A 27,221-nucleotide genomic window follows, 5' to 3' on the forward strand; every position below is an offset into this window, starting at 1 on the left:
TCCCTCTAAGCTGTGGAGTCCTGTGAGCAAAAATTCTACTCTGTGAGCCACTGGCATTAAAGTTGCGAGCGAGCGATTTGGCTGCTGCATAAGTTAGTCTGCTCTGGAGCAATGTTCCCTCTAAGCTGTGGAGTCTTGTGAGCAAAAATTCTACTTTGTGAGCTACTGGCATTAAAGTTGTGAGCAAGCAATTTGGCTCCTGCCATAAATCAATTTGCTCTGGAGCTGTCCTTCCTGAGCTAAAACAAAAATCTGTGAGCTGGAGACTAAAAAACTGAACTAGCTCACACTAACTCAGCTTAGAGGGAACACTGCTCTGGAGCCATCCTGCCGGAGCTAAGACAAAAAATTGTGAGCCGGAGGCTAAAAAAAAAAGTGAGCTAGATCACACTAACTCAGCTTAGAGGGAACATTGGTCCCTGAGGAGCTGGGCTTCTGGGATCGGTTTCTGCCACGCCAGACTAGGTCTCCATGGGAAAAATTTCTTTCGGACAGCAGAGCTGCAGCCTCCTAGGAAAGGAGAAGAGGGAAGGCCCGGCTCGTTCAGACATTACCTTTCCTTGCATGGAAATCACATCCGTGTAAAGAGTGACGCTCAACGGGGGCGCAGATGTGTAGCGTGGCCACGTAGGGAACGCGCGTCTTTACACGGATCTCAATGCCCCTTTGTTGTGATGCCGAGATTCACACGTGCACAGTGGGTGTAGCGGCGCTTGGGGATTGGCAACGGAATATTTTGAGCTGAGCCCACCGAAAAGGTCTTGAGGGTTGTGTGAAGGTTCAGTAGAGCCTGGAAGGACCTGTTCGCACAAAGTCCATCGAGAGTAGGTCCACTGCACAGAAATGCAGGTCTGCAATTATATCTCCCTGCTATGGATCACGATATAATGGGTATGTTGACAAATGCAGGAATCCACTGCTCATTTGCTTAGGAAAACAGGTGTTTCCCCCCTCTTATTGCACTCTTTGTATGTATGGATGTCCCAGTCCATCTGAAGTTAATCATGACAAGTAATCCTAAACAAAGTTATACCCTTCTAAGTCATTTGCCTTCAATGGTCTAACTCAGTGATGGCGAACCTTTTAGGGACCGAGTGCCCAAACTGCGACCCAAAACCCACTTATTTATCGCAAAGTGCCAACACGGCAATTTGACCTGAATACTGAGGTTTTACTTTAGAAAAAACAACTCATACGTTAACTTAAGATGATCCAAACAAAGTTAGGAAAGCAATCCCAAATGCTTTCATTTACTTAAAATTATTTGGCAGAGAATTTGACACTTTAATGATGGTCTGGGCCTGGCTGGGGCGATGGCACGCGTGCCTACAGAGAGGGCTCTGAGTGCCACCTCTGGCCCCCGTGCCATAGGTTCGCCACCACTGGTCTAACTCCATTTAGGATTGAAGTTAGTGGAACAGATTTTATTTTCTGTTGTTTACTTACTTTGTTTGCACCCCACTTTTCTTGCCAACACTAACCCAAAGGGGGCTTACAAAGTTATCTTCCTCCTTCATTGTCTCCTCACAACAACCCTGTGAGATAGATGAGGCTAAGTGTGCATGGCTGGTTCAGAGTCACCCCGCAATTTCCACGGCAGAGTGGGGATTCGAACCTGGATCTCTAGCCAAAGCATCACGCTGACTTGCAACTAACTTGGATGCTGTTGCCATCGAGGGAACTTGGACTGCATTTGCTCGCCCTAGAATGCTGGGCTGTCATGACAACATGGCAGTCGTTCGCAGCTGGACTGGCTTGTCCAGATGGGAGAATCCAGTAGCAAAGGCTGTTCCAGCACAGTGATAACGCAACATCCAGTGACGTACGTGTGTGTGTGCGGGCACAGCCTGCACCAAGGGCGACTTCAACAGAACAGCAACAGTTTGCAGAACTATGAACAAATCCCTAGCAGTGTACTTTGGATGGATGGTAAGCTACGTACACGAACTGGCAAGAGGGAAAATAGAGGGATCTTTCCTAAACATGACCTGGATGAAGCAAGAAGGAGAAACGATTGACAGGGCACTGACCTTGGTCCTCCGGCTGAGTTTTTGCTCTAGCAGATTGCCAGCTGAATTTTTGCTGTAGCAGATTGCCAGTTCTTCGGCCTGATGTCCCTTGCGTATGGTGCTTTGTGACTGGAGAAAGGTACCTTGGGGTATAGAGGATCTACACGAGGGGTCTCCAGCCATTTCAATCCTCTGGGCACACACAGAGGGCAAGAGGAGAATGAAACCAACACGGCAGAGATAGCTACAGCCGAAACGATGTTAATTTAATCTTCACAGCCAGCCAGCTTTCCGGTGGCTAATCAGAACCCCTGCTTGGTAGGACCCCCTTGGCTCTGCCCGCTTTCTAAAAACGCTTGGTTTGTGCCATGGTGCCCTTGGGCGCCATGTTGGGGACCCCTGATCGAAATGATCCCCCCGGGGGGGGGGCTTATTCATGTAATAACATTTTATAGAATCATAAAACGTTAGAGCTGGAAGGGGCCTTGCAGGTCATCTAGTCCAACCCCCGGCACTCTGCAGGAGCATAGCCGAAAGATAGTCCTACAACATCCCCGAAAGATGGTCGTCCAGCCTCCGCTTGAAAACGTCCAGCGAAGGAGCATCCACCACCTCCCGAGGCAGTCTGTTCCACTGCTCAACTACTCTTACAGTTGGGAAGTTTCTCCTGATATTTAGCCGGTAACAACTCTCTTGTAATTTCCACCCATTAGATCGAGTCTTGCAATTCGGAGTAAGAGAGAATAGATCTGCTCCATCTTCTACATGACAGCCCTTCAAATACTTGAAGACTGCAATCATGTCCCCTCTAAGCCTTCCCTTTCCCAGGCTGAACAGACTCAACTCTTTCAGCCTTTCCTCATAAGACTTGGATTCCAACCCTCTCACCATCCTGGTTGCCCTCTTCTGGACACGCTCGAGCTTGTCAACATCCTTCCTAAAATGTGCTGCCCAAAACTGGACACAGGACCCCAGGTGAGGCCTGACCATAGCAGAATAGAGCGGAGCGACCACCTCCCGTGATCTGGACACAAGGCTTCTGTGAATGCATCCTAAGATTGCATTCGCTTTCTTCACAGCCACATCGCACTGCAGGCTCATGTTTAGCATTTCCTCCCTCCCTATAGAAGCGAAGCAGGTACTAAACACACCGTACTGCCTGTTTCTTCTAAACACTGGATCACAGGCCTGTTGAACATAGGATGCTTTGCATGCAGTTGGACCGTTGCCCTGTCTTAAATCCGTATTGTTCTCTTTGACTGGTGGTGGGTCTCAGACAGAGAAAGGTCTTTCCCAAATCTTATAACCAGAGATGCCAGGGATGGCTGCCGAGGGCTGGTAGGCTGCATTTTGCATGCAAAACGAGTGTTCCACCTCTAAGTCTCATACACTGATATTTCTCTGACATGCCTGCTGTATGTCCGTCCTGCGGCATCAGGGTCCTCTGTATTTAACCTGGCGCTCTTATTCCTGAGAAACGGAACTGCTTGCCCCCAATAGCCTCAAGGTTCCTTCTGTCTCCTTTTCCAGCAAAATGGTGGACCTTTTTCTAAACCCTCATCCTTGACAGCCCCCTGCCATTCTCTCCCTGTAGGACCATGGTGATACTGCATTATTACAAGCGGCCCAGCAAGACGGACAGCAGTATCGGCAGCCTTCTGCGCACAGCCCAAACTGCCTTGGGTGATGGCGTCCAAGCCGTACAGCGGGAGTTGTGCTTTAACGTTAACTGGACAGGTACAAACGTGGGACTAGATTGGTGTCTGGTATAAAACGGGGTGAGTGATTGGATTTTGTGTGGGAAAGTGGAGTGGCACTGGGCAGCCTGTCTCTTTCCACAGAAGAGCAGAAGAGAAGCCATGTTGGATCAGGCCAGTGGCCCATCCCGTCCAACACTCTGTGTCACACAGTGGCCAAAACCCTGGTCCCACCAGGAGGTCCACCAGCAGGGCCAGAACTCCCGAAGCCCTCCTACTTTGCCCCCCCCAAGCACAGAGCATCACTGCCCCAGACATAGTGTTCCATCTATACCTTGTGGCTGATAGCCGCTGATGGATCTTTGCTTCATATGTTTATTTAATCAACTCTTGAAGCTGTCTATGCTGGTAGCTGCCACCACTTCCTGCGGCACTGAGTTCCACATGTTAATTACTCTTTGGGTGAGGAAAAACTTTGTGGGAATGTTGGGTCATTTGCCTGTTGGCTTATGGGTAACAGTGGCGTCATTTCTCTCTGTTTCGCCATCAGGGGAAGCACTCCCAGGTTCCAGTGCGACTGAGTTGCTGCAGTGGATCTTTGGGTGCCCCTTCGAAGATGGGGACATTGCCACCCAAACCTTCCTCAGCCCATCCGCCTCGGATCTGCTGATAGAAATTGGACCCCGGTAAGTCAAGATGCTGAAAGAACCCTGCACTGTCTATTGTGGGATCCCCCACCTTTTTGACCCTTCAGGCACGTTTGGAATTCTAGCATGCACTGGGAGGTGTGTGTGTGTGAAGCCGACCATACAACTGTCAAGGGGTGAGGTTATGCACGACTGATAGTGACTCGTCAACATTTCAGGCAGAAGCTCTGTTTCACAGGAGGCCTTTTGAAATGAACATATTGCGTTCAAAATGTTTTCTTTCATGCAGAGGGTATTCTAATGGCAGCTACTGCCAAAGCCGCTGTTTAAGAATCTGCACAGCCAGTCACATCTCTAATGGCTAGTCAGAAGCCCTACTGGGTAAAAGTCTCATTTGGCCCTGCCAACTTTCTAAAAACATTTGGTGGGCACCAGGAAAGGTGCCACAGCTCCCGTAGACATGGTGTTGGGGACCCCTCATCTATTTATTTAATTAATTTATTTTTTTATTTATACCCCGCCCTCCCAACGGCTCAGGGCGGCTTACATATGGCAAAGCCAGAGTAAAATACAATAAAACATATAATAAATTACATATTTAAGACACAATAAATAAAACCATCCTATCACACGGTGCTGAGCCTATATTTAATCTTCCAAGATGGGACAACCACCTAAATTTGATGGCCAGCTCTCTTGGCAACGCGGTCTCCTGCTACGCTGTTCTACCAGGCCGGGCCAGTCCCCCTTTAACAGGGCTGCTGATGGCACACTACCTCGTTGGTAGGATAGTGGCGGGGGCGGGGCCTACTCAAACACCCGGCAGAAGAGGTCCGTCTTACAGGCCCTGCGGAACTGCATAAGGTCCCGCAGGGCCCAGATCTCATCTGGGAGCTCATTCCACCAGGTAGGAGCCGCCACCGAAAATGCCCTGGCCCTAGTAGGGGCAAACTTGATCTCTCGGGGACCTGGAACTACCAGGAGATGGGAGGTCCCCGATTGTAGTGCTCTTGGGGGAACATCTATTGTATTTGCCCATTGCATTTTACCCTGCTGTTCCTCCAAGACATTCGGGATAAGCTGCATGATTCCCCCTTCCTCCGGTTTATCTCACAACAATCCTGTGAAGTAGGTTGGGCTGAGAGAGCATGACGGGACTAAGCTGAGCTTCCTAGCTGAGTGGGGAACCATGTCTTGCTGGTTCCCTAGCTGAGTGGGGAACCATGTCTTGCTGGTTCCATTCTGACCCCTGTAGTACGTTGACCTGTGTCTTATAGTGGAAGGGCTTTTGAGAGCACGTGCACGCCAGAGAGAGTTCAAAATTTCATTCACATGCAGCGTTAAGTGGATTTTGGGTGATTGCAGATTGAACTTCTCCACGGCGGCGTCCACGAACGCTGTATCGGTGTGTCGGGCGGCTGGACTGGAAACAGTTGACAGGATCGAGTGTTCTTGTCGCTACCTCATCAAGGTGAGTGTCAATCTAATCTCCTCACAAACGTTCCTTGACGGGAGTTTCCACTTCCCGCTCTCTCTGTGGCTTGTTGATTAAGCGTCGACCGTTGGATTCACTTTTGACTTTCAGTGTGACCAGCGCCCCTCATCGTCTCAGGAGGCCTGCCTCGTCGCTTCCCTACATGACCGGATGACTGAACAGTGCTATCCAGAGCCCATTAGTAGCTTTGCCGTAGCCGTCCACCCTGAGCCGGTGTTCCATGTTGACATTCTAGGAGAAGGGAGAGCCGCCCTGATGAAGGCCAACAACCAACTGGGTATGAACCTACCTGACCCCTACGGCCATCTTTGGAGGCCCTGTTGCAGGTCCCCCTGCCTTCCGAGATGAGGGTGTGAAGGCCCGGAAAAAACCCGAAAAAATTCGGGGAAAAAATGTTTTTTCCCGTTTTTCTCCTGAAGCCTTTTTGTTTTTTTCCGAAAAATTGGAAAAATTGAAAAAAGGGAAAAAAAGGGGGGGGGGAAATGATTATGGAACATTTTATTTTAACATGATGAATAAAATATTTTAAGACAAGGCGTTCAAACATTTTCCAAATCATTTCTAAAATATATATGTATGGTATCAGATTGATCTAATTTCTGTGCACTGAGGACAAGCGAGTCCTAGGCTACAAACTGAACCCTCCAATGCAAGAACAAGATGCATTTCTTCCTTTAGGAGGTGCGATTGTCAGAAGAAAATTAAAAGGTTTCAGTTTTGTTTTTGCATGGGGGTGGGTATTCTGTTTGAAACAATTGTTTGGACACACTATATTTTTAATATGCTAGTTGTGATAATTTCATGCCAAGCAAAAATGTCCATAGTCATATTTTATGTTCCTAAAGTAACAGAATGACTTTCAATCCTAGAAAAGACGGGGTTTTTTCCGAGCTTCAAAATTTCTGGAAATTTTACATCTCTAGGGCCTTCTTGGGCATGGCACCAAGGCTCTGGAACTGTCTCCCCAGGGGGATTCCTCCGCCCCCTTCTGTCCACCAGTGAGCGAAGACTTTTTTGTTTTGTTTGTGGCCCCCTGTAAGGGCAGACAGGTGGGATGCAAATGTTGTAAGCGAGCAAATAAACATGAGGCCGCAAGAACGAGATGGCTAGAGGTGGCCCAAGCTAGAAGACTGTGCCCTGAGCGTGTGGTGGGTGAAACTGTTGGTTGGATAAGTTAAGATGTGAGAGGGGAGTCCTGCCGGGACTGTCTGAGCCAAGCTACGCAGTCTGCAGAGACGGGGGATACCGTTTTTGTTGGACTGAACCAGGGCTCTTTTAGCAGCAGGAACTCATTTGCATATTAGGAGACACACCCCTAATGTAGCCAATCCTCCAAGAGCTTACAGAGCTATTCTTACAGGAGCTACTGTAAGCTCTTGGAGGATTGGCTACATTAGGGGGTGTGTCACCTAATATGCAAAGGAGTTCCTGCTACAGAAAGAGCCCTGGACTGAACCCTTTCAGGCTGAAAACGACGGAACTGTGTGATTAGGCACATGTGTGTAAGGAAGGGAACATTAAGGATGCAGCTCTGCTTACAGTCTGAAGTAGGGTAGGCCTAGCACGAGTTGTGTCATGTGATCCTGCTACTCACGTGGTTTGGCTCCTAGTCATTGAGGTGAGGTGGGCAGTGCCAAACTGGAACATTTCTTTTAACTATGGTGCGGGTACAGCCTTAGCAAAGAGTTCCTCACGTTCCAGCCTTCATCTTTCTCCTACTTTTGTGAGTCGAAAAGCCCCATGTAGGGAGGGAGGAACTCTGTCTAGGCCTTAAAGGGCCAGGCGTGGTTGGGCTAACTCCATATCTGCCAGTCACAGGTAGACACTGCAGTGAAGAAGGCTACCCTGAAAGCAGAATCCTGTTTTGTCCTGATCTCCGTACTCTTTGTGGCTGGTGGGACACAGAAGAGAAAGAAAGGGATATATCGAAGAGCAAAGGTAGCTGTATCAGTTGCACAAACACTCCTCCTTGGTCTTGCAGGGCTGGCCTTTGATTCCTGGGATTTGGACTTCTACACAAGCCTTTTCCAGAAACTTGGCAGGAATCCCACCAGTGTGGAGTGCTTTGACCTTGCCCAGTCAAACAGGTATCCTGCTTTGCTCTAAACTTTATTGATTGATTGACTGCATTTGTACCCTGCCTTACTCCCCGGTAGGGACCCACAGTGGCCTGTGTTATTTTCTTCTCCATTTAATCCTCACAACCGCCTTATGAGGTAGGTTAGGCTCAGAGTCCAATCCAACCCAGATACCTTTATTGGCATAAAAAGAAGAAAAAGTACAACATGGCCAAGGCTCAGAGTCTATGACTGGCCCAAGGTCACCCAGCAAGCTTCCATGGCAGAGTGGGGATTCGAACCGGGGTTTCCCAGATCCTAGTCCAGTGTTCTGCCCTTACCTGGATGGCCCAGGCTAGCTAAGCAGGGTCAGCCCTGGTCAGTATTTGGATGGGAGACCACCAAGGAATGCCAGCGTCACTATGCAATGGCAAACCACCTCTGTTAGTCTCTCGCCTTGAAAACCCAACGGGGAGGTCACCACGAGTCAGACGCATAGTCCAACATTTAGTCCGACACTTTACACACGTAGTCCGACACTTTACACACATACGTGGTCCACACTTAGAAACTGAATGCATTTATGTAGTAAATTTATACTTTATGGAGACTTTCTCCATGTGCCTCACGAAGTCAAGGTAGCACGAGAAAATCAGAAATATGTGAGAATGGCCCATCATTAAACAAGCCACAAAGAGCACATTTTAGCTCTTTCCATGCAGTTTTCTTCACAAGTCTGGAAAACAAATTACAAGGAGGTACGACGCTGAACTGCAGGCTGTGGAAGGTCAGTAGTTCAGCAGTTCGAGACCCGAGTGTGCCGCATGACGGAGTGAGCTCCCGTCTCTAGTTCCAGCTCCTGCCAACCGAGCAGTTCGAAAGCAAGAAATTGCAAGTAGATAAATAGGTACCACTTCGGTGGGAAGGTAACAGTCAGTGCCGGATTTACGCATAAGCTAAATAAGCTACAGCTTAGGGCCTCGCAATCTGCCTGGGCCTCGAATAAAAACACAATATAAAAAGTGATTTCAAATATTAAAAAGGCGTATATATTTTAAATTTTTCTGAGACCAGCTGATGTAATTTAAAACAGTAGGGGGCCTCTGGGTTTTGTATAGCTTAGGGCCTCAGCAAGTCTAAATCCAGCCCTGGTAACAGTGTTCCGTGCACCTTGGTGTTTAGTCATGCTGGCCACATGACCACGGAAACGTCTTCGGACAGCGCTGGCTCTTCGGCTTTGAAACGGAGATGAGCACCGCAACCCTAGAGTCGGACTCGACTGGCTTTCGAGCAAGAGAACCTTTACCTTTACCCCTGCGGTTTGGAGGTCTGATTTAAAATAATAAGGCGAAATCTGACAGGCATTCAAGATGTAAAACAGACAACCAAATAAAAGCAGCATAAAATCCGTCAAAGGCAGGCTACATGAAAAACGACCAGATCTGTCGAAGGCTGAACTGCCTTGGGAATAACTTTAGACAGGGTCGCCTATCATTCCCAAAGTCCTTAACACTAATCAGGTGTGAGACCTGAAAGCTGAGTTAAAACCACCATCTACCTCAAGGTTCCCCAATCTTAGGCACCTTTTGGAATTCTGACACAAGGTGGTGGAAACAGCCACAAAACAGCGCCAGGGCTCTTTTTGTAGCAGGAACTCCTTTGCATATTAGGTGGCACACCCCTAATGTAGCCAATCCTCCAAGATCTTACAGAGCTCTTCTTACAGGGGCTTGGAGGATTGGCTACATTAGGGGTGTGTTCGCCTAATATGCAAAGGAGTTCTTGCTACAAGCTGACAAAAAATGGCTGCTGCTGAAGGCGGAGCCAGCTACAAAATGGGGGCGTGGCTTACCTTCAGTCGCCTGATAACGATATAAAAATGCCAAAGTAGTGTTTTTAAAAACCCGCACAGCCACTCAAATCTCCAGTGGCCAATCAGAAACCTTGCTAGGCCAAAGCCCCACCTGGCCCCGCCCACTTTCCAAAAGTGCTTGGTAGGTTCCCGGAGAGGTGTCGGCAGGTACCACCTTGCGGGTTCCTGATCTACCGCTCCCCTGGAAGTCCAGAGTAGCTCATATTTCCCTTCTGCGTTCTCCTCAGCGAACACAGCCGGCACTGGTTCTTCAAAGGCCGCCTCGTGGTGGATGGACAGGAAGCCAAAGAGTCCCTCTTTGAGTCCATCATGAGAACCCAGGACCGCAGCAACCCCAACAACGTCATTAAGTTCTGCGATAACAGCAGGTGGGTTTTCTCCCTGGCGAGCTGAAGACATGTCGGTCGGATCACCTGCAGCATCCTCTGTGCCCAGTTTCCATCGTGGAGGAGGAGGAGGAGGCTTATTGGGGTTGCTATGGTGATTCGTAAGGCTCCCTGCCCTTCCAGTGGGAGGGATTGTGGCTCAGTAGCAGAGCGTCTGCTTGGCGTGCAGAAGGTCCCAGGTTCAGTAAGTCATCTCCAATTAAAAAGTGTTAGGTGATGGGAAAGATCTTTGTCTGAGCTCCTGGAGAGATGCTGCCAGTCTGAGTAGACAATACTGACTTTGATGGACCAATGGTCGGATTCACATATTCGTCGCCATGTGGCTTCTTGGGCCTGGAGTATACATTAGTTGTGTGACTTTTTCCCCCTTCAGCGCAATCCAGGGCAAGGAGATCCTCTCACTGTGGCCCAGAGACCCGTCGCATTCCAGCCCCTTTGAGAAGCGTACTTCCACTCGGCATGTCATTTTCACAGCTGAGACCCACAACTTCCCCACCGGTGAGTGAAATGGAAAAGATTGTGTGTGTTTGTGTGCGTGCGCGCGCTCATCGTGAAGATCCTATGCAGCCTGTGTATTTTGTTTTAATTTTGTGGTTATGTGGGAAAGTTTTGCATAAAATACTTAAAATGCAGCATAGGTTAATACTGAGAAGGTAGAAGAACTGAAGAGAGGAAAGAAAGAAAAAGAAGCTTTTATTGTAGATTATTTAAGCAATTAAAAATGGATATGTACATCGATAAAGAACAAAAGAGATTGTGATGTAAGAAGTATGTATATATTACTAAAATAGTAATTTTTATTTGTGATTCAGTTCTTCAGTAAAACAAAATGCAAAAAAAACCCCCAAAACGAAGATCCTACACCAGTTTGCTGCCTGAGGCATAGGAGACGATAGAATGGGTTCCATTGACCTGATACCATTCATTCATTCATTCATTCATTCATTCATTCATTCATTCATTCATTCGATTTATATCTTGCCCTCTTTGCTTAGCAGGCTCAGGGTGGCTTACAGTGGGTTAAAATACGTTAAAACACAGATGCGTTGAGACAATGCAATAACGTAATATTCAAAATATGGCAATCATAAATACATTAAAAATGCAGATAAAATTAAGGTCATATGGCACTGGCTGTTATTGTTCAAGTTAACATAGAGGGCCTTAACAGTTCAGATGTTAGCTGTTCAGGTGTTATCAGTGTATACTCAGTGGCGGCTCCTAATCGAAGGCCTGGTGGAAGAGCTCCGTCTTGCAGGCCCTGCAGAACTGTAGGAGGTCCCGCAGGGCCCTGATGTCTTCCGGGAGCTCATTCCACCAGTGTGGAGCCGCCACTGAGAAGGCCCTGGCCCTGGTAGAGGTCAGTCTGGTGCCTTTCAGTCCAGGGAGGGCCAGACAATTTTGAGACCCCGACCTCAGTGCTCTCTGGGTAACGTGGGGTATATAAAAGTACCTCCTTATATATATTTTACCTCCTTGAAGCACTTGACATTGTGGACGAAATGGGCATTCTCCCTTGCCTCTCAAATGGTGAATACTTGGTCTGTAATCCATGTTATTGTACTTTGTTTAACTGGGGAGAAAAGTCCTGGGCTAATAGGATTCTGACCACTACAAGCACTCAGGGAAAGGCGCAGAACCTAATCTGCTTCTGAAATGTTTTGGTTACCCTGCTCAAGGCCTGATGCGCACCCAAAGTGGTGGGAGCGTTGAGAGTGGTAGAGTGGGTTGCGCTGCTTCACACGGCAGGTGGCAGATCACTGCTTGGAATGTTCCCTCCCATCAAAACCTCCCCGCAAGTGGAAAGCTAGCCTTGCAGGGGAACAACTGTTTACTTCTCTGCTTTCGGGGAGCTTTTAGCACAAGGACATGTTCCAAAATGGGATCCTCCACATGCAGTGCTTTGATTTCTTTGGTATGGTGTCTATACCCTGCCCCTCCATCTCGCCACCAACAGGGTGCTCAAGGCAGCTGAAGGGGCACAGTCCATTCTGCCTCTTCAGTGTTCTGCTCTTTGTTCTCCCGCAACTGTAAACCAGGCTGCGTTGAACAAAATGTGGGACTTTGGCTCTGATTCGATTGTATCTTCTGGACCAAAATAGAAAGGCTTACAATAGTGAGGAATTTCACATTACCCTTCTTAACCCGTTTTGAAGCCGTTTTTGATCCGTCATGGAGTAAACCAGTATAGGGCTGCCATTTCACACATGGCTTTCCCCTTCCGGTAAAGAGCTGGATCTGAAGCTTGCCATTTCAGACTGCACAGCTTTTCCCCCGCTGTTTTTCGTCCGCGCGGGTGATCTCCACCTTTTTTTTTTTGAATGTTCGCTTTATAGCGCTATAGCACTATAACAAAGCACTCCAGGCATTCCAATGGCGTTGATATACTGCTGTTCCGCTATAGCGTTATAAAGCGAATGTTCCGGGGGGGGGGGGAGCCGGAGATCGCCCGCATGGGCGAAAAACGGCGGGAAAAGGCGCATTGGAACCGGGAGAGGAAACTGAAGACTACTTGGAAGTGGTTGACAGGTAAAACGCTTCAGCCCCGTTTCCTAAACAGGACAGAAGCGTTTGTGTCTGAAATTACAAATATATTCCGGAAAGGAACCGGTTCTAAAACAGTTCTGTCTGAAATGACAGACCAGAAACCGTTTGGGAACCGTTCCTCTTCCGGATTATATCGTCTGTCTGAAATTCCTCAGTAATATTATTCAGGACGTATATACCTGATAATGATGGAAGGCGATACTCTCTGAGGTTTCACCAGTATTCTCAGGTCTTGCGTCAATTGGTGGTAACTATAAAACTCCTGTTTTGGTCCTACATTGAGTAACGTATCGTCTTATTATTGTATCATTGAGCCATTTGGTACAAGTATTGCTCGACCACTGAGGAAGGCCACTTTGGCCGAAATGTGTCTGGTTCCAATCAGTGTTCCCTCTAAACTGAGTGAGTGTGAGCTAGCTCACAGTTTTTTAGCCTCCGGCTCACATCTTTTTGTCTCAGCTCAGGAAGGATGGCTCCCCAGAGCAAACTAATTAATGCAGGAGCCAAATCGCTTACTCAGTACTTTAATGCCAGTAGCTCACAAAGTAGAATTTTTGCTCACAAGACTCCACAGCTTGGAGGGAGCTTTGGTTCCAATAGGTCCCACTTGCGTATGTTGTACACTTGTATTCTGTATTGAGGGTACAATCGGGCCCATTAACTATTTTGAACTAACTGGTGATAATAAATATGTGTATTTTTGATAATTATTAAGTTATAAGTGTAGTTTTTAGCCATTGGTCCTTTACTTTGTATGTAACTTACCTTTCAGGTACTTGATTCATTTGTTTGGGTTAAGTTCCCCCCGCCTTCTCTTTTTTAAAATATATATTACATCTGGGGTGTCAAACATGCGGCCCGGGGGCTGGCTCAGGCCCCCGGAGGGCTTCCATCAGGCCTGCAGTGGAACTGGCCATCTCCTGCTTCCAGTTCTGCTGCTCCTGCTGCATCATAGCTTGCTTCACCATACTCTCTTAATCACTCAGCCATTTCATGTTTTCCCCTGGGTCCTAGACTCTGAGCATGAGATTTCTGTGGTGAATGTCAATAAATCAAAAGTACGTTTGCAGCTTACAGAGCGAATGTTTTAAGCATGTTTTTATTTTAAGTAAAAAAAACCCCACCTTTGTGTTCGTGTCCTTTATAAAGTTTATATCTCCGCTACCTGGCATTACATTTTACGACACACATGGCCCGGCCCAACAAGGTCTCATTTATGTCAGATCTGGCCCTCGTAACAAATGAGTTCGACACCCCTGTATTAAATGGTGCCAACCTGTTAAAAAAATATCTTAGTGCAAACCTGGCTTTAGAGAGAATCGAAAAGGGCTCCTCCAACCCCGAGACAAGTTTCCTCCTTTCATGTAATTCATAAAGTTCGTGGGCTGTTGCCTTTTGGACAGAAGCCAGCATGGTGTAGTGCTTAACGCGTTGGCCTAGGATCTGGGAAACTCAGGTTCGAAACCAGTCACAGCTTCTCAGCCTAACCTAACCTAAAGTGGAGGATAGAGATGTGAAGGCCCGGAAAAAAACCGGAAAAATTCGGACCCATTTATTTCCCTGAAGCTTTTTTTGTTTTTTTCCGAAAAATTGAAAAAAGAAAAGAAAAGAAATCGATTATGGAACGTTTTATTTTAACATGATGAATAAAATATTTTAAGACAAGGTGTTCAAATATTTTCGAAATCATTTCTAATATATATATATGGTATCAGATTGATCTAATTTCTGTGCACTGAGGACAAGCAAGTCCTAGGTTACAAACTGAACTCTCCAATGCAAGAACAAGATGCATTTCTTCCTTTAGGAGGTGCGATTGTCACGAGAAAAGAAAAAGGTTTCAGTTTTGTTTTTGCATGTGGGCGGGTATTCTGTTTGTAATAACTGTTTGGATACACTATATTTTTAATTTGCTAGTTGTGATAATTTCATGCCAAGTAAAAATGTCCATAGTCATATTTTATGTTCCTAAAGTAACAGAATGACTTTCAATCTAGACAAGACAAAAGAAGTGCTAATGTAGCATTTTTTTCAATTTTTCTGAAAATTTCCATTTCCCCCCGAAAAAAACTGGAAAAAACCCAGGTTTTTTTCCCGAGCTTCCAAATTTCCGGAAATTTTACATCTCTAGTGGAGGACAGCCCCTTTGGGTCTCTGTGGAGAAGAAAGGCAGGATAGAGATGAAGTCAGTAAATGCATTTTTAAAATTTCTCCTTGCAGGGGTTGCTCCCTTCAGTGGGGCGACCACCGGGACTGGTGGGCGAATCCGGGACGTCCAGTGCACGGGTCGCGGGGCCCACGTTATTGCCGGCACGGCTGGATACAGCTTTGGAAACCTCAACATTCCAGGTTAGGGGAAGTGCCTTGGGACCGACGTCTCGAAGAACACGGGCTGGAAGGGTGTTTCAAATCGCCAAGTGCTTGGGGACCACCTCCTTCCCTATTTACCAAAGACCTCTGTAGCACACCTTTCTCTAATAAGGCTCAACATCCGTATTCATACTTGCTGCACCCCTCCTACCTTCTGATAGGGGATATAAGGACCCGGAGATCTCTGTTCTGTCTTGTATCTGATGAAGGGAGCTTTGGCTCTCGAAAGCTTAGACCGTTGAAGACTTGTCAGTCTATAAGACGCTACTGGACTAGAATCTAGCTGTATATCCATACTGTGGCCCAAAGCTGATAGTCCCACTTGTATGTTTAAGGAGAAAACTAGATTCTGCTATTAAATATGTTTTTGGTATTGCTTCTGGAAGGATGTGTGTGCAGAATTCAAGTCCCACTGTCTCCTGTTTGTAAGTCATGCTCCGCTTTCCTGAGACGTACTGGCTCCTTTCCCCCCCCCCCACCCTCTTATGGACTGGGAACTTTTTAAAATTGAAAACTGGGATGTCTCAAGATCCTTAGATAGATCTCAAGACCTACAGCTCATATCCCATCATATCCCATATCTTCTACGGTCTAAGCCTTCGAGAGCCAAAGCTCCCTTCATCAGATACAAGACAGAACAGAGATCTCTAGGTCCTTATATCCCCTATCAGAAGGTAGGAGGGGTGCACCCAGCCTTACCTGTGTCATGTCATCATTTTTTTTGAGATTGAGTGGAAACACAGAGATGATGCCTCCGTTCCCAGGTCCCAGACAGAAAGTAAATTTTGGATCTCCAGTCTCCTGGTGGGTCTCCATCCTGTGATGTTTCTCCATTCTTGGCTGCAGGGTACTCATTACCTTGGGAGGATCCATCCCTGCCATACCCAGGAAACTTTGCTCGGCCTGTGGAAGTGGCCATCGGCGCTAGTGACGGTGCCTCAGATTACGGGAACAAATTTGGGGAGCCTGTGCTGGCAGGTGAGAATGTGTCATTTGGGTAACTGGGTTGTGGTTCAATGGTGCCGCATCTGCTTTGCCTTCCAAATGGGCTAGGTTCAATCCCTGACACCTCCAGTTAAAACAAGCATGGACAGCTTCAAAAGGGAATTAGATAGGCATATGGAGCAGAGGTCCATCAGTGGCTATTAGCCACAAGGTATAGCTAGGGGCTCTGGGGCAAGTGATGCTCTGTCTTCTTGGTGCTTGGGGCGTGTCAAGTGGGAGGGCTTCTAATGTCCTGGCCCCACTGGCACTGGTATTTCTGGCCACTGTTGGACTGGATGGGCCTTTGGCCTGATCCAACATTGGCGTCTCTTATGTTCTTAGGATGTTCTTATGACCAGGTAGTAAGCGATGGCTAAGATCGCTACTTAAGACCCTGGAGAGCAACTGTCAAGTCAGAGTAGACAATATTGACCTCGATAGACCAAGAATCTGATTCAGTACAAGGGAGCTTCATGGTCTCAAAACCTCTGCTTAAGACCCAGAGAGCAGCTGCCAGTCAGAGTAGACAATACCTACCGTGATAGACCAAGATTCAGTAGTACTCTGGTTCAGAAGGGAGCTTCATGTGAAGATGGTCCCAAGACCTTGACTTAAGAAGAAGAGATTGGATTTATACCCCAACATTCACTACCCGAAGGAATCACAGAGCAGCTTACAGTCTCCTTCCCCTCCCCACAACAGACACCCTGTGAAGTAGGTGGGGCTGAGAGAGCCCTTTCGAGGACTGCTCCTGAGAGAACAGCTCTGAAAGAACTTGTGACTGACCCAAGGTCATACCAGCAGCTGCATGTGGAGGCATGGAGGATCAAACCCGGTTCTCCCAAACTAGAGCCTGCGCTCCTCACCGCTGCACCAAACTGGCTGGAGACCCTGGATATCAACTGCCAGCCAGAGTAGATAATACTGACCATGATAGATCAAGAGCTAGATTCAGTAAAAGAGAGCATCGTATGATGATGGTACCAAGCAGCTGCCAGCCAGAGTAGGCGATACTGATCTTGATAGACCAAGGGTCTGATTCAAGAGAAGGCATGTGATGAAGGTCCCAAGACTCAATTGCTATTCCCCCCCCCTTTGAAAAAGTAGAAATTATGAAAAACAGCTGGGGCAACATGGGGACCAAAGGCAGAATGGCGGGAGAAACACTGGGGAGTGAAACACAAGATGTTGACACCAATGTTCCCTCTAAGCTGTGGAGTCTTGTGAGCAAAACTTCTACTTTGTGAGCTACCGGCATTAAAGCTGGGAGCGGGCGATTCGGCTTCTGCATAAATTAGTCTGCTCTGGAGCCCTCCTTCCTGAGCTGAGACAAAAATGTGTGAGCCGGAGGCTAAAAAACTGTGAGCTAGCTCACACTAACTCAGCTTAGAGGGAACACTGGTTGACACCACTAATGCAGCTTTTCCCACGTAGGCTTTGCACGCTCATTTGGGCAGCGTCTGGTGGATGGTGAGCGGTATGAGTGGATCAAGCCCATCATGTTCAGCGGGGGCATCGGGGCCATGGAGGACACGCACGTGCGCAAGGAAATCCCACAGCCTGGTAAATGGCTCTTACAACTATTATTTTGCTATTTCTCAGAGGCTTGGGGGTGAATAATGATAGTTTACGCCAGACAGATAGGCGGGTGCAGTCCTATGCACATTACTTGGGAGTGGGACTTACTTTTCTGCGTAGGCGTGTACAGGATTGTGCTGTAAAACTAATAAGCAAGTAAAAACCAGGGCTATTTTTGGGCTGGAATACATAGGAACGGAGTTCCAGCTGGCTCCCAAGTTGGCCACACCCAGCAGGAACTCATTAGCATAACAGGCCACACCCAGCAGTAGAAACTCATTAGAATTGGCTACATTAGGGGGGTGTGGCCTAACATGCAAAGGAGTTCCTGTAACAAAAAAAGCCCTGGTTTTGACAACAAACAAGGTAAACAGAATAAGAAGCAAAAGGTGGGTGTGGCTGGATGACCACACTTCTGGTAACATGGGAATGCAGCCTAATATGCTAATGAGTGGTGCAATCAGGGGTGTGGCCTAATATGCTAATGTGTTTCAGCTGCTGGGTGTGGCTTAGTATGCTAATGAGTTCCTGCTGGACTTTTTCTACCAAAAAAGCCCTGGTAAAAACTGAAGGAATGCCATATACCCACAGCTAGCAAACACAAATGGAAGTTTTATGCAGTGTGGCATATTTTTGTCTTCAGTAACCAGAGTTTTATGCTCAGAAATGCTGCAATCTTTGTGAACGTTTGTTTTTATCAATCATGTCCAAATGGCATGTCAAAGGCATCTAATGTGACATATGGTGTTATGCATATGAATCACATAGACAAGTTAATTAAAAACTCTTTAAGTGTCTAAGAAGGTGTCCCCTCCTTATTATGTAGGCAACAGGCCTTTTTAAAAAAAACTTACTAAAAAAAACCCTTTAAAAACTCTAGTTTGGCCAGCTCTATTTTAGGTTATTCCTCTTCTGTCTTGTACGTGTGGGAATGCCTCTTCATAGAAGAGTAACCCCCCACCCCCCCATCCCCGTGTTTGAGAGAGGAGTACTTCTTTGGAACACTTTGTTCCTTTAGAAAGGAACACTTTCATAACCAGATGGTGTTGACTATGAAACAGGCAGGTGTTGCCTAAAACCAAAGTGCCTTTTTTATTTTAAATAAGTCATTTTTTTTACGTGTATGCCACTCTGTGCACACAATTGTTTCGGTAACTAGGTAACATCTGCACAGCTAATTGAAGATTCTGTTTTGCATGCAACAGCATTAGCAGTTTTGCTTAGCTTGTAAGCCTGTTTTCCTGGATATGGAGAAAGGCCTGTAGAAACTTCTAAAGACCCCCACTCTCGATGTAACGATTCCCCCTTCCCTCAGCTTCAGTGCACATCGCCCGTGTGCCTTGAAGCTTATGTTTGGAGCCGTAAGGGCTAGGAACTCGGTTTTGTTTTTAAAAAGAGAAATGGTAAGTTTCAGGATGCTAAATTTGGTGCCCAGTACTGGATTTTACATCAGATGATTACAGTCTTAGTATTGTATTGAAACTCCAGGTATGGATGTCGTGAAGGTTGGAGGCCCCGTCTATCGAATCGGCGTTGGGGGAGGAGCGGCTTCCTCCATCCAGGTAAGGTGTGTGGGGGGGTGCCCTCCATTTGTCTCTGGAGGTGAAGGTGGCATGTCCTCTGAGAGCCAGTTTGGTGTAGTGGTTAAGTCCACAGACTCTAACCCAGGAGAACCAGGTTCGATTCCCCACTCCTGCACTTGCAGCTGCTGGATGACCTTGGTCAAGCCATAGTTCTGTCAGCTGTTCTCTCTAGGACAGTTCTGTCAGAGCTCTCTCAGCCCTGCCTACCTCACAGGGTGTCTGTTGTGGGGAGGGGAAGGGAAAGGAGATTGTAAGCTGCTCTGAGACTCCGAGTGAAGGGCGGGGTATAAATCCAATCTCCTCCTCCTCCTCTTCTTCTTCTGCATACTATTGCAGGGGCCTCCCTGTGAGCGCCATGGTTTCTGCCAACACCTTTCCTGGTGCCTGCCAACTGTTTTTAGAAAGTGGGTGGGCTACCTCATGGGTCTTTTGCCCTGCAAGGCTTCTGGTTGGCCAGTAGGTTTGCCAGGTCCCTTGGCTGAGGGGGCAGGGGATGAGGGGTGCACTTACTGGGAGGGAAGAAATAAAAGCAGGAAATGAACACAACGTGCCTACTTCACTTCTGGGTGACATAGGCACGGGGGGGGGGATGCTCTGGTTTGTGGGCAGAAGTATGGTAGAATTAGCTTCAAACCATAGAGTTTTGCTGGAAAAACAGTGTCACCCCCCCACATCCCCCAGTGTCACCGATGTGTCTATGTTACGTCCAGGTGATGTAGGCACATCATGTTTACTTTCAGTTTCTTGCCTGTTTGGGGGAGTGATTCCCCACAGTTTCTGATAGCCCTGAACTGGGGGAGAGTCTCCACACTGGGGGATCCCCTGCCCCCCAACTGGGGACCGGCAATGCTATTGGCCATTGGAGATTGTATTGTCTGTGCAGATTTTTTAAAATACTGCTTTGGTAGCAGCTGCCTCCACAGCACAAGGATCTGCACTGTGGCAGCCATTTTGTGGCCGGCTGCACCTCCTGAGGCAGCCATTTTATGGCTGCGCCCACCGTGCTGTATCAGAATTCCAAAGGTGCCCTCAGGCTCACAAAGGTGGGGGACCCTTGTTGTATGGCAAAAACTCTTTGTTTGCTTCTGGCAGTCTGGGCAGGGAGCAGAAATCTTCCTGTTTGGCAGGCTTTCCCCCCCCCTCTCCTGGTCTGTCGTTGACAAAGCTCTGTCATCTCCCTCCGAATTCCTTCCCACCTGCCAATGTTCCTTGTATGACAGGTGCAGGGCGATAATGCCAGCGAGCTAGATTTTGGGGCTGTGCAGCGTGGAGATGCTGAGATGGAACAGAAGATGAACCGGGTGCTGCGTGGTTGTGTGGAAAGCGGCGAGGACAACCCCATCTGCAGCTTGCACGACCAGGGCGCTGGAGGCAATGGTGAGAACCCGGAAGAGGGGTGGAGGCTGCAAAAGAATATTGATATGACTACAGGGAACCGTTCTACCTTTCCTTCATCGAGCCCAGGGTGGTTTTCAAGGTTAGGGCGAAGGAGTCTAACAGACCCATGGTCACCTTCAACGTTCCCTCTAAACTGCAGAGCCTTTTTTTTTTTTTAAGTACCCGAAGGTACACTTTTATTATTTTCTTATACTCCTAAACACAGACATGAACAACTACAACAAACAACTTATAAGCCAAGAGACCTGTTACAGTTTGTTATTACACCTAAGTCATCACTTCATTATTCTCTTAATATTTGTAAATATTCTCTAATTCCATTATATTATATTACTACATAATCAAATATTATTTTTGCCATATCAGCTTAATCTTTAACTCCATTCACATTATACCAATCATAGAATCTCTTCCGAGTTTTTTGAAATGTCCATTTCTTTGTGCCTCTCATTTCCATAGTTAATTTATCTAAGCTGTGGAGTCTTGTGAGCAAAGATTCTACTGTGTGAGCTACTGCCATTAAAGTTGTGAGTGAGCAATATGGCCACTGCCTGAATTCGTTTGCTCTGGAGCCCTCCTTCCTGAGCGAAGATGAAAATGTCTGAGCTGGAGGCTAAAAAACTGAGCTAGCTCACGCGAACTCAACTTAGAGGGAACACTGGCTCACCTTTGTGACTGAGGTTTCCCCCGTCTGTCCACCATTCAAGCCACTGTACTGTACTGCTCTCTGCTTGGTTTCTCAGGAGCTCGGTTAGAGCTGCTGGGCAGAGAGCTCCCATTGGAGGGTTGGGTGGCAGCCATCTTGGCTTTCCAGGGATTTCTCTTGCTCTCTAATGGCGTCACTGTGGTGAAGGAAAACTTGTGGGGCGCAAAGAGTAGCTGTTTAAGTGATGTAGACATGTCAGGGCCAGAGTTTGGCGCAGTTGGTAGAGTTTTGGGTAGTTATGCTCACAGGCCCAGGTTCAAATTACCCACTCGACAATGAAGCTCACAGAGATTCCTTCCCCTCAGCCTAGTAGACCTGGAGTGAGGATAACATGAAGTAAAAATGGTCTGCGATGCTTTGTACATGTATGTAAGGAAAGCTTTACAATAACTAACAGCCGTAGCTCATTGTCCAATGTCCTTGTCTGGTGTTTCCTCAGTGACCCTTCTTTCCTACCCTATGTTATAATTTGTTGTTTTTATGTTTTTGTATATGTATTTTAGCTTGGTTTTAATCGTTCTAATGGTTTTTTTAAATTGACTTTTAATGTTTTTGGGTTTTAAGGCCTGTTTGTATTATTGTATTGAGCTGCGGTGGCTCAAGTGGTTCAGACGCTGAACTGCAGGCTGTGGAAGGTCAGTAGTTCAGCAGTTCGAGACCCGGGTTGCCGCATGATGGAGTGACCTCCCGTCTCTAGTTCCAGCTCCTGCCAACCTAGCAGTTCAAAAGCAAGAAATTGCAAGTAGATAAATAGGTACCACTTCGGTGGGAAGGTAACAGCGTTCCGTGCACCTTGGTGTTTAGTCATGCCGGCCACAGGACCATGGAAACGTCTTTGGACAGCGCTGGCTCTTCGGCTTTGAAACGGAGATGAGCACCGCAACCCTAGAGTCGGACTCGACTGGCTTTCGAGCAAAGGAACCTTTACCTTTACCTTTTTACCTTGTATTATGTACGTTTTTAATCAGTGCCTTGGTGGCCCTGATGTGGGCAGAAAGGTGGGATATAAATTTCGTTGTTGTTGTTAGCACAGTGTAGAGGCTGGAGTGTCAGGCTGTCAGACTAGGATATGCTAGAACCGGGTTCAAATCCCCACTCTGCCATGGAAGCTTGCTGGGTGACATTGCGCCAGTCACACAGTCTCAGCCTAACCTACCTCACAGGGCTGTTGTGAGGATAAAATGGAAGAGAGAAGAATGATCGAAACTGCTTTGGGTCCCAGTTGCGGAGAAAGGTGGAGTATACATGGATGAATTCATTAGTGAGTGAGTGAGTGGTTTCATTCCCTGGAATCTATGGTGTCCTGAGGTGGTGGCTGTATTCTTTGGCCCTCAGGAGAGGGCCAGGAAACAAAATGGCTGTCAGTATCTCCCTCTCCCTCTCATTGGGGGCAGATTAGGAAATGGTTCTCTCTGCTTGGATGGATAAGAATTCGTTTTTTGAAGGATGGTTGGGGGAGAAAGGTGTTCTGTTGGTAACAGCATAGGAGGGCAATACCAAGGTTTTATTCTCTAATGATTTTGGAGACCGACAAATTATTCTTCCTCTCTGTTTAGGGAATGTACTGAAAGAACTGAGTGAGCCGGCCGGGGCCACTATCTACGCAAGCCGCTTCCAGGTCTGTACCGCATCCCCCCCTCCGTACAACTTGTAGACTCGTCTTGTCTTCTGACACCCCTGGAGATGCATTCTTTTGTTCTGCACCCTATCTCCTTTCCTGCCGACCCAGAACTAGGAATAGTCGCTTGGAAACCAAAGGCAGAAAGCCAGAGAAAATCCATATAAATAAACATTCTTTTCAAGTGTTTGCCCCTTAGTACTAGACGCTGAACTGCAGGCTGTGGAAGGTCGGTCGTTCAGCGGTTCGAGACCCAAGTGTGCCACACGACGGAGTGAGCTCCCGTCTCTAGTTCCAGCTCCTGCCGACCTAGCAGTTCGAAAGCAAGAAATTGCAAGTAGATAAATAGGTACCACTTCAGGGGGGAAGGTAACAGCGTTCCGTGCGCCTTGGTGTTTAGTCATGCCGGCCACATGACCACGGAAACGTCTTCGGACAGCGCTGGCTCTTCGGTTTGGAAACGGACTCGACTGGCTTTCGAGCAAGGGAACCTTTACCTTTTACTATTGCTAAACCCTGTACGGTCCTACTCCCTGTGAACGCTCTAGAACTCAGCCGCCTTTCTCTCTCTTCCTCATCCAGCTCGGAGACCCCACACTGAGTGTCCTGGAGATCTGGGGGGCCGAGTACCAAGAGTCCAATGCCCTCCTACTCCGCCCTCGTGATGCTACTTTCCTGCGCCGATTGGCCCGCCGCGAGAGGTGCCCTGTTGACTTTGTAGGCCGGATTACAGGTGACGGACGGGTAAGATGCTGCCGGGTCACCAGAACTGGGGATTGGCAAATGTGTGGGGTCAGGAATGCATCAGTGACAGAAACAAGCCAAATCCAAGTTGGAGACTGTCCTGATTTGGTCAGGGCTATCCAGAAAATGAAAGAAAGGAGGCATGGTACAGCCCGATCTTGGGAATTAAGCCCTGTCGGTACTTGGATGGGAGGCCACCAAGGAAGACTGAGCAGAGGAAGGCAATGGCCAACCACCTTTGCTTTTCACTTGCCTTGAAAACCCCTTGCTGGGGTTGCCGTAAGTTGGCGGTGACCTGAGGGCACTTATGCTACATACCTACGGAATTGCTCTTGTATCCTGGAATTGCTGTGACCAGTGTTCCCTCTAAGCTGAGTCGGTGTGAGCTAGCTCACAGTTGTTTAGCCTCCGGCTCACACATTTTCGTCTCCGCACAGGAAGGATGGCTCCAGAGTAAACTAATTCATGCAGCAGCCAAATCGCCCGCTCACAGCTTTAATGACAGTAGCTCACAAAGTAGAATGTTTGCTCAGAAGACTCCAAAGCTTGCAGGGAGCATTGGCTGTGATCAATGTTCCCTCTAAGCTGTGGAGTCTTGTGAGCAGAAATTCTACTTTGTGAGCTACTGTCATTAAAGGTGTGAGCAAACAATTTGGCTACTGCATAGGTTAGTTTGCTCTGGAGCCAGCCTTCCTGAGCTGAGACAAAAATGTGTGAGCCGGAGGCTAAAAATGTGTGAGCTAGCTCACACTAACTCAACTTAGGGGGAAATGCACACTGTTCTCTCACAGAGGTAGAGGAAGGAGAGAAGAGCTGTGAAGCATTTTCCAGACAAGCGAGGCGGATTACAGGTTTCCATAGCTATGTAGTTCACCTTCAAATATCAAAGGGGAAATGGAAAGCCAGAGTGTTACTAAATTTCTTAAGGGTCTTTGATGACCAAGTACCTAATTTTTTTTTTGGTATAATGAACGCATAAACTATAGATTGAGCTGTGTGGATGGGAGGATGGATACGTGGGTAAATATCTATGTATTTACTTATTTACTTTATTTATATTGCACCTTTCTCCCCAATGGGGACTAAACAGCCTTCATCCTTCTCCTCTCCTACATTTTCTCCTCACACCAACCTTGTGAGGTAGGCTAGGCTGAGAGTGCGTGACTGGCCCAAGATCACCCAACAAGCTTTTGTGGCAGAGAAGGGATTTGAACCTGGGTTTCCCAGGTCCTGCTCCAACACTGTAACCACTGCACCACACTATCTCTTGATATAGGAGTTGTATCTTGCTTGGACAATGAGGGTCTTTCTTCAACTCATGAGACTTTGTGGGAGTGGCTGGGCCCAGAACGCTGGGGATGGGTGGGTCAGAATCCAGTAGGATGTGGGGGCATGGAGGCCAAGGGTGTGTGTGTGTGCACGGGGGGGGGGGGGGGCGGGGGGGGGGGGGGGGGAGGAACTGATTGGGAAAGGCAGAAGAGTTCAGGGAGGAGGCAGTCTGTTGACGTGACTCCTCTCTGTGGGTGGGTCCTCGCCAGATCTTGCTGGTTGACGACACGAAGGTTCCGGCGAGTGACGCAGAGCTGAAGGAAGGGCAGGCGGGTGGAAGGCCCACCCCTGTGAACCTGAAACTTGAATGGGTCCTGGGGAAGATGCCGCGCAAGGTAAGTTATCACCCACCCACCCCCATAAGAATTTTATTTATTTATTAAATTAGATTTACTAGGCCGCCCTTCCCTGGAAACGGGCTCAGGGTGGCTTACAACAAAATAATATACAAATCTCAGTTTAAAACTAACTTAAAATAATCCAGTAATGAATATTTTCCTTATATGATATCGCTTTGGTAATCTTTACGTTCATTTTTCCTCCTACATGAGACCATTGGTCTAGATCAGCATTACGACCCAAATCTTGTGCCCACTTAACCATACAGTTTTTAATTACTTCATCTTGTGTTTTGTCTCCTGACATCATTGTATACAGTGTAATTTTGTATGTCCTGTTTGTACGTCGTGGTAACGATTTGAAATAAAAAACTTTTGTTTTTTAAAAATAATAATAATCCAATAATTTAATAAATAATAGTAAATAATAAAGAAGTTCTTCTTAAAGCAGACAGTTTTTGTGCCACTTCTAAAATTACCCACTCTTTCGGACCATCTTAAGAGAAGAAGAAGAAGAAGAAGAGATTGGATTTATACCCCGCCCTTCACTCGGAGTCTCAGAGCGGCTTACAATCTCCTTTCCCTTCCCCTCCCCACAACAGACACACTGTGAGGTAGGTGGGGCTGAGAGAGCTCTTTCAAGAACTGCCCTTTCAAGGACAGCTCTTGTTAGAACTATGGCTTGCCCAAGGTCATCCAGCCAGGTGCAAGTGGAGGAGTGGGGAATCAAACCCCGTTCTCCCAGATTAGAGTCCACGCACTTAACCACAGCACCAAACTGGCAATGGCAAAGCCACCTCTGTTTGTCTCTTGCCCTGGAAGGCCCAAGCTAGCTCGATTCCATTAGATCTTGGAAACTAAGCAGGTCAGCTCTGGTTAATTCTCGGAAGGGAGACCCCCAAGGACGTCCAGGGTTGCTACTCAGAGACAGGCAGTGGCAAAGCCACCTCTGAACATCTCTTGCCTTGAAAACTCTTCTGGGTTGGCTGCAACTCGATGGTACGTTCCACCACCAATAACCCGGCTTAGCTTGTAATGATGCACTGACTGTTGTTGAATCCCTCCCCGCCAGGAGTTCGTTCTGAAACGGGTGAAACGAGCCCTTCGACCTCTGGACCTGCCCCGTGACCTGAGTGTGGCCGACGCCCTCCAGCGAGTCCTGAGGCTACCTTCTGTGGCTAGTAAACGTTACCTGACCAATAAGGTACCCCGGGACACTTGTTTTTGTTTTTAAGATGGGCTTGACAGGTGCGGCTCTCCGGGTTCTCTCTCAAAACGGCTGGCGAGATTTCGCACGCCGTAACTTTCCCCAGCCTGGGTTTTTCCTACTCTCTCTTCCTCCCCCGGCACAGGTGGATCGGTCGGTGACGGGGCTGGTGGCCCAGCAACAGTGCGTGGGTCCCCTGCACACCCCTCTGGCAGATGTCGCCGTGGTGGCTCTCTCGCCCTTTGAGATCGTGGGAGGGGCCACGGCCCTGGGGGAGCAGCCAATCAAGGGGCTCATTGACCCGGCCGCCGGCGCCCGGTTAGCCGTGGCGGAAGCGCTCACCAATCTGGTCTTTGCTCGAGTCACTGACCTGAAGGTAAGGCTCCCACCCCAAGCCCCTGCTTCCGTTTCCCATCCTGATCTCGTTGTTTCCGCTTTCAGAAGGGTTTCCAAATGCTTTCCCCTTTCTCATAGGCTCTGATGCTTGTAAGCTAAAAGCGGGTGTACTTTTTTTTGCCTAACGGGAAAACTCCGCAGTGGGATCCCAATCAGAGGTCATTTCGGGGGGGATCGCGGGGGATCGCAGTTCCCCCGGGTGAGGTACGGGGGGCGGGGCACATGACGAAGCCCCGCCCCCCGCTTCCGGCCGCCCCAC

The 27,221-nt window shown here is 47.8% G+C and overlaps 1 protein-coding gene across 1 annotated transcript in view; it reads left to right on the forward strand.

Annotated features, from left to right (window-relative positions):
* Positions 1-27,221, forward strand: part of PFAS (phosphoribosylformylglycinamidine synthase) — a 46,531-nt gene that overhangs the window by 157 nt on the left and 19,153 nt on the right. Inside the window, exons 2-18 of the mRNA XM_015420451.1 lie at positions 3,604-3,746; positions 4,257-4,392; positions 5,719-5,824; positions 5,939-6,125; positions 7,830-7,935; positions 10,006-10,146; positions 10,538-10,662; positions 14,932-15,060; positions 15,928-16,059; positions 17,500-17,628; positions 19,132-19,205; positions 20,447-20,603; positions 22,887-22,948; positions 23,531-23,692; positions 25,231-25,356; positions 26,432-26,563; positions 26,712-26,942. Of these exons, the coding sequence (XP_015275937.1) occupies positions 3,608-3,746; positions 4,257-4,392; positions 5,719-5,824; positions 5,939-6,125; positions 7,830-7,935; positions 10,006-10,146; positions 10,538-10,662; positions 14,932-15,060; positions 15,928-16,059; positions 17,500-17,628; positions 19,132-19,205; positions 20,447-20,603; positions 22,887-22,948; positions 23,531-23,692; positions 25,231-25,356; positions 26,432-26,563; positions 26,712-26,942 (2,274 nt within the window). The 5' untranslated portion in view covers positions 3,604-3,607. The remainder of the gene's footprint in view (positions 1-3,603; positions 3,747-4,256; positions 4,393-5,718; positions 5,825-5,938; positions 6,126-7,829; positions 7,936-10,005; positions 10,147-10,537; positions 10,663-14,931; positions 15,061-15,927; positions 16,060-17,499; positions 17,629-19,131; positions 19,206-20,446; positions 20,604-22,886; positions 22,949-23,530; positions 23,693-25,230; positions 25,357-26,431; positions 26,564-26,711; positions 26,943-27,221) is intronic.

This window comes from Gekko japonicus, unplaced genomic scaffold (genome assembly GCF_001447785.1).
Source record: "Gekko japonicus isolate JY-2015 unplaced genomic scaffold, Gekko_japonicus_V1.1 scaffold441, whole genome shotgun sequence".
Lineage (NCBI taxonomy): Eukaryota > Metazoa > Chordata > Lepidosauria > Squamata > Gekkonidae > Gekko > Gekko japonicus.